At 43.0% G+C, this 6,829-nt stretch overlaps 1 protein-coding gene across 2 annotated transcripts in view; it reads right to left on the bottom strand.

Annotated features, from left to right (window-relative positions):
* Ccpg1 (cell cycle progression 1) overlaps nucleotides 1–6,829 on the bottom strand; it is a 33,291-nt gene that overhangs the window by 5,678 nt on the left and 20,784 nt on the right. For both annotated transcript variants that reach the window (XM_013346395.2, XM_005347634.2), the window contains exons 6-7: nucleotides 4,748–4,999; nucleotides 1,422–1,543 (exon numbers count right to left, since the gene is read on the bottom strand). In XM_013346395.2, the coding sequence (XP_013201849.1) occupies nucleotides 1,422–1,543; nucleotides 4,748–4,999 (374 nt within the window). The remainder of the gene's footprint in view (nucleotides 1–1,421; nucleotides 1,544–4,747; nucleotides 5,000–6,829) is intronic.

Consider the following 6,829-nt stretch of genomic DNA (forward strand, 5'->3'; position numbering starts at 1 on the left):
CACACACACTCACACAGGCACAACACCAGATCACACACACTCACACAGGCACAACACCAGATTACACACATTTGTAAACTGGAAAAGTGAGGAAAACCCCTCCATCATGGTATTACGGGAGCTGACCTGAAAGATGCCTACGGAAAAAAAAAAAACTAAGATTTTTCTATTTACTCATTTATTTTGAGACAGGGTCTCTCAACATAGCCCTGGCTGTCCTGGAACACACTAAGTAGACCAGGCTGGCATCAAACTCCGATCAGTGCTTGGATTAAAGGCGCAGGAAACCACATTCAACACTAAGACATTATAAAGTTAGCTGCATTTGCCTTCTGTGAGTAAACATGAATCAGTCATTAGTATCCCGACTCAGTACCAACATGGATTAAAACATATTCAGAAGGCAGCATGCTATGGTGGTACATGCCTTTAATCGAGCACTGGGGTGGCTGGAAATGCTACAGTATGTCGGTGTATAAGTCAGAGTCTCATGGAAACATCTCTGTACACAGAGGATACTATGAATCCTGGTAACACAGTTAACTACTTCCCCAAATCCAAGTAAACTTGAATTTGGGGGAAAAAGGAGTAATGTGAAAAACAACTAATTGAAATAGTTGTTTCACTAACTCATTGCTCTCAGAAAAGAAAAGCAAGACTTAAAACTGTAGTTTGCAAGATGGTCCAGCTGCCGGCACCAGCTGGTCCTGGCTGCTGGACTGATGATCTAAACTGGACTCCCCAGCACCCAAATCACAAGACTGACTCCTACGGTTGTTTTCTGATTTACGCCATGCATGCAAAGCACTCAAGCACTCGTGCACACACACAGGTCCATTTTAAAAGATCTTTGAAGTGAAATACTTAAGTGGAATCCAATTAGGTCTGCTAGCCTTGTCAAGTACTTAGTCTTCCTGAAACAGACTGCTTCACTCACAAGAGCGCCAAGAAGTTACATGATATACACCAACGGAACAGGTATAAAAATACCGAACAACTTCTCAACATTATTTTTAATTTTATTACATTTATTTGTGTGTTTTAGAGTCTGTCTGTAGGTCAGAGATCAACCTGTGGCTGTGGGGAGTCTGCATTCTCCTTCTACCAGTAGGCCCGGGGAGGGAACTCAGTCGGTCAGGCCTGGTAACAAGCAGGTAACTGCTGAGCCAACTCGCTCGGCCCAATTATTGATTGATCGATCTTTACTGTAACCTCATCTAAGTCGCTTAACTGTTGGCTTCTGCTTTTTTTCCTTTTCAGCTTTCTGAGGCAGGTGTTGCTAAATAGGTCTTGAACTTGGCCTAATTTCGTACTGCCTCAGTCCTCACGTGCTAGGATAGGGTTATTGTGTGTGTGCCCCCTACACCTAGCTCAAACAATTATTTCTACTGGTTATTTCTCAATGTTTAATTTATACTCACCTTGAAATCTAGGAAAGACTCTGGTTCCTGCTGGCATTGTGAGAGGTAACCTTTCCCGTTAATCAGCTCGTCTGTGTGAATCTTCCTGACTGACTGCTGGAGCTTCTGAGTCTGAATTGTGCCTGCAATGGAAAATCATCAGGTGTAGAGAGCATGACAGCCACTACTCAAAACTGCATGAAGCATTCAATCCACACCAGCTACTTAACTTGTGAAAGGGCATTGCTTTCTTTAAAAAAAGCCATGGTGTCACTCGTCACATGCAGTGGGTGCGAGAGCTCAGGCCAAGCAGATTAATAATGTATGTTAACCCAGTCAGCACACACAAGAACATTTAAGCAGTTCACTGCCCTTCCAAAGAAAAACACAGGCCACTCTGACAATGACAACAACAAAAGTTCTCATCTTGCTATACTGAAGGCATTTAGCTTTTCATTGGGAACTGTGAAAGTGTTTCAAACCTATTTAAACAGAGAAATAGGCCATCAGTGGATTTCTTTTCCTACAGATTAAGAATCAAAGAAAAATGAAAATATATGTATCTTAATAATTTGCCTATAGGATATTGAAGTATAGCACAGGAAGTCTAATTACAAACACCTACCATTCTCAAAATTGTCTTTTTTGTTGGTTTGTTTTTCAATACAGGGTTTCTTGTTGTACCTCTGGAATCTGTCCTGGAACTAGCTCTGTAGACCAGGCTAGCCTAAAATTTACGGAGATCCGCCTGCCTCTGCCTCCCAAATGCTGGGATCAAAGGTATGCACCACCAATGCCTGGTGAGTCAGGATCTTAAGTCATCCAGAATGGAGTTCAACCCCCTATTTAGTCGAAGACGATCTTGATCTCCTCCCTCTACCTGTATGAGTTGGCTCCCTCCTTCCCCATGTGGCTCTCAGGGACCAAACTCAGGTATCAGGCTTGGAAATAAGCACCCTTACTCACTGAGTCATCTTGCTGGCCCTCAAAGCCATCTCGGCCATAGGACGGGGGCTGTATGTAGCTCGGTGGAAGAGCCTCTAGCTACCATCCGTAAAGCCCTGAGTTTACTACCTGGTTCCTGGACAATTCCTTCTTATTTGACCTTAAATTCAAAGTGCTTTTTTTTTTTTTGCCAAGACAAGCTGTTTGCAAGTTCCTCCTACATGTGTCACACACAAGAAAATAGAGCACTAAACCAAAAGGCACATCTGCCAACTAACAGTTGGCTGTGTTCTGAGTGGACTGTTTATACCAGGTGGCTGCTTATGGACACAGATGCTGGAGAATGTGCTCTCAGCGTAGAGTTCACTGTCCAGCACAGATCAAGTCCTGTCCTGTAGTGAGGACGTTCAAAGGTGTACTGTGTACACCCGCTCCACACACTGCATCATCCAGGGTTCTCATGCTGTGTAAGGCTAAGATAAAAATGTATAGGAAGGGAGATAATGTGTTAACTTTGTTAAAGCTAGCAAACAAGGAAACAAAATTTCTTGGTTTTAGAAGGACTGTTCCAAACTGTACTTTCTAAAAAATATTCCAAAGTCATGCAAATTGTGAGCGTATAGTGCAGTCTGTATTAACATTAAAGTTAATATCCAACACTGGGTTTTTAGTAAGAAAAAGATTTTAGACCTTTGCCCTTGTTTCCTTCATGTTTACCTGTAGGGAGGCAAGAACACACACAGAAACATTGACACATTTGCTTCAGCTGTCAACAAAGGCAAGCGTGCTTCAGAACGGGGCGTCTCACTAGTGTGGATCTAAGGGGTCCACATAAGCAGGCCTTCCCACGAGCCCAAAGACCACTTCCAGCTGAACACCGAAAACATAATTCAGTGGCTCTGACTTTACCAAATATGGACTGCCCCATCATTTTATTCCAATATCACGTTCTCTATCAAATACTTTAACCACAATCATGAAAAAACATATTGGAAAAAACTATTAAGACAGACAAACAGTGTAGTTTATATAGACCAGGAAAATTAGTAAATCTAAAAAGTAGCCTACACAGGCAAGGTAAAATCTGTCAAGCTGCCAAGCCTGGCAGCATAAACTTTTAGTCCAGCACGTGGGTGGTAGAGGCGAAAGGAGCTCTGTGAGTCTAAGGCTAACTCAAATGGTGTGAGCCTGACAAGATCTGAGAAATTGATGTCTAATGTGCACAGTGCTCCTCTAGGCAGATCTGGCAGCACGGGTCTGTAATCCCAGCACCTGGAGCTGAGAACACGAGCTCAGGCCAGGTTACCCTGCACCAAAACCACGAAAATAAAGAGAATAAACTGAACTAGCCTGCAAAGTCTAAAAGAACAGAATGGGAACACTTTAGTTCTTAAACTGTACAAATACAAGCCTTGTGCTGGCAAGATGTCGGGAAAAGGTGGTTGCAGTGTGAACCTGGAGACCTGAGTTTGAGTCTTTGAACTCCCATAAAGGAACTCAAGAGATGTCTTCTGACATATGCCGCAGCACATGTATCTGAACATACACTCAGACACACACAGTAATAAGTGGTTAAAACTTCCCCCAAAATTACAGAACTTAAAAGATTCATCAGGGTTTCTCAGCCTTCCTGGAACTTGCTCTGTAGACCAGGCTGGCCTTGAACTCAGAGATCTGCCTGCCTCTGCCTGTGCTGGAGCTAAAGGAATGCACCACCGCCAGGTGAACACAGGGTCTTAAGCCGAGGGTCTCATATATGTTTTCTACGTGATTACCATATATACCAACCACATTTAACTCCAAATTTCTATTTGAATTTAAACAGGGTCTAAGAAGCAGGAATGTGTGTATCAGGCTAGCCTCAAAATGAAAATCCTCTGCCTGCCTATGGGATTAAAGGCATGCACACAGTACCCTAAAAGGTCAGAAGAGGGAATACAGATGTTTATGAAGCAGCCACCATGTGGGTAGGGTGCTGGAGACTGAACTAGGGTGCTCTGGAAGAACAGTTTAGTAGCCATGCTCTTAACCACTGAGCCATCTCTCAAGCCAACTACCCAACTTCAGATTTTCAATCTTCCAATCTTCTTATTAAAAAACAAAACAAAACAAGAAAGCCACAAATATGTTATTTTAGTAGTCTTTTCTCAAACCTGAGAATCTGATGCTGGAAGACCAGCCTGATCTTGTCTCAAAAAAGAAAACTGTTAATTCTTATTTTGGGACAGGTTCTGGCTATGTTGCCTAGACTAATGTCAAACTGCTTAAGCAAATTCTCTCTGCTTCCTGAGTAAAGTAGCTACATATAGGCCATAATAACCAACACTGACCTTTCTGTGTGTCATCTTGTCTTGCTCCTACAACGTAGGTGGCGTCTGCACAAGGTGTGTCTAAGCACTTACCATAGAAATGTCCAAATCCCATGCTGACGGCAATCACCAAGGCCAGAATTACACACTTGTTGAGACCACCACTAGAGTGGCGTTTATTCAGCTCCTTGGAGGCTTCATCTCCTGGTTCACCAAGTGGCGGCTCTTCAGACTCTGAGATAGAAACGGTCTTTCTCCTGTTGCGGCGGCGTCTCAGGGCAGGGCTGGGCTCGTGACTGGTATCATCACTGCTCGATTCCTCATCACTAGGCTGAGATGAAAAGACTATTTTAAAAAGAAAAATGTTGACATTTAGGTAAACATTCTCAAAAAAGGCTTCCCAGTAAATTATGATTTATAATGATCCACGCTAGCTTTACATGCCCTTTAACATGAAAAAGCCAAAAAGAAACACAAACAAGAACACCCTGTTCATTTACCAACAGCAAACCAAACACAGATTAATTGTAGTTCATCAACTGTTATACAGGCTTCTCCTCCAGCTCTTCTCAAAGCTCTGCCCTTTCCCCCTTACGATCTAGAACAGTTAATCATTCTTATAGTCTAGTTCAGGCTTACAGACACAAGCAAATTTCTGTTTTAGTTAAAGAAAGATGAACTCCTGTCTTTTCATTCCATTTCACAGCTACGTGAAGGGACAGGAAGTATATAAGTAAGTCCCGGTCTTGTACAATCAATAGGTCTTCCAGGTCCCCCCCCACCATGCAGGTCCAAAGCACCACAGTTCAACCCAGGTTCCCAAAGTCAGGCAAGCCCTTCCCTTCGACTGCCTCTCTGACCAGAAGGTTGCTGGTTGTACCCTCTAGTAAATATGTCAGCATGAGAAGCGACACAACAGCTATCCCCGATGCTAAGAACAGAGGAAAGAAAATCTACACAAAAACCCCGCTCAAGGAACACCCCCCTGAAAACACTACTTGCAGCTTTTTGCATGTCACTTAACAACTCCATTCCATATTTCAGCAAATTATTAATAGAATTGGTAGTAATCTCTATATGCCAGTTAGAAGTAAGGATAAAACACAAACTTGAATTTAACACAGAGCTCCAAAACAGCACACACTCATGCACCAAAAATGCCAGTCTGTCAGAAAATAGGCTATTCATGTCACAGGAAAGCTGGGGTCTGTATCAGGTAATGCTTTCTAAAGATCGAGTGTAGAGAATTCGGGTCCTGTTCACATGACAACTAAGCATCACTCCTGAATGAACACGTCAGTGACTGGGGCCCTGAGAGGATCAGTGTCGTGACCTTCATGCCCAGCAGGGGTCTGGTTATTCTTGACCATCACTGCCTTAGCTGTGAGGTAGGTGCATTTCTTAGATAAAAAGAGAGAAAGGAAGACTTAAAACAAGCATTGCATAATAAAAAAGGCATTCATTCAGATCATGGCTGGGGTACTGCAGTTACTTTCTGACAGAATCACAGGAAGTAAGTGTAAAAGCAAACCTTTCACCAAATGTCTTAAAAAACATCTCCAAGCCTTCATCTATTAATACATATATAATATATATTGCCTTCATATAGATGAACAGCCCACCCTATAAACATTGTCATCAACTACCTAATATTTCCATCGTTAATTCATACATGTAATAGTGGAAATATCTGGATTTCTAAACTTCCTGTACAGCATAATTTGGCCCACAATCCAAGCAGCAAGCAATGCGGAGGCATGCAGTAAGCTCAGCCAGCCTGTCTATGGGATCTCTGGTATCAAGACTCTCCAAAGCACTCAGCAGTTCAACAGTAAATGTGACTGGGCCATCTGAGAAGCCGCCCAGCAGTCAGGCCACCTTGGAGAGTGAGCTGGCTAGGAACCCGGAGTTGCAGCAGATCATCCCATCCCCTGATGCACTCAGGAATCTTCCACAGCTTCTCCCACCACCTTTCTTTTGTGAATAAACAGGAAAAAAATGTATAGAGCTTTAAACAATAAGGAAAATACAACTTTTATCAGTTAACACTGCTATCTGAGTGATATTAAAATCCAATGACTGGCCAGGCGGTGGTGGCGCACGCCTTCAATCCCAGCACTCGGGAGGCAGAGGCAGGCGGATCTCTGTGAGTTCGAGACCAGCCTGGTCTACAGA

The sequence above is a fragment of the Microtus ochrogaster genome, chromosome 5 (genome assembly GCF_000317375.1).
Source record: "Microtus ochrogaster isolate Prairie Vole_2 chromosome 5, MicOch1.0, whole genome shotgun sequence".
NCBI classification, from domain to species: domain Eukaryota; kingdom Metazoa; phylum Chordata; class Mammalia; order Rodentia; family Cricetidae; genus Microtus; species Microtus ochrogaster.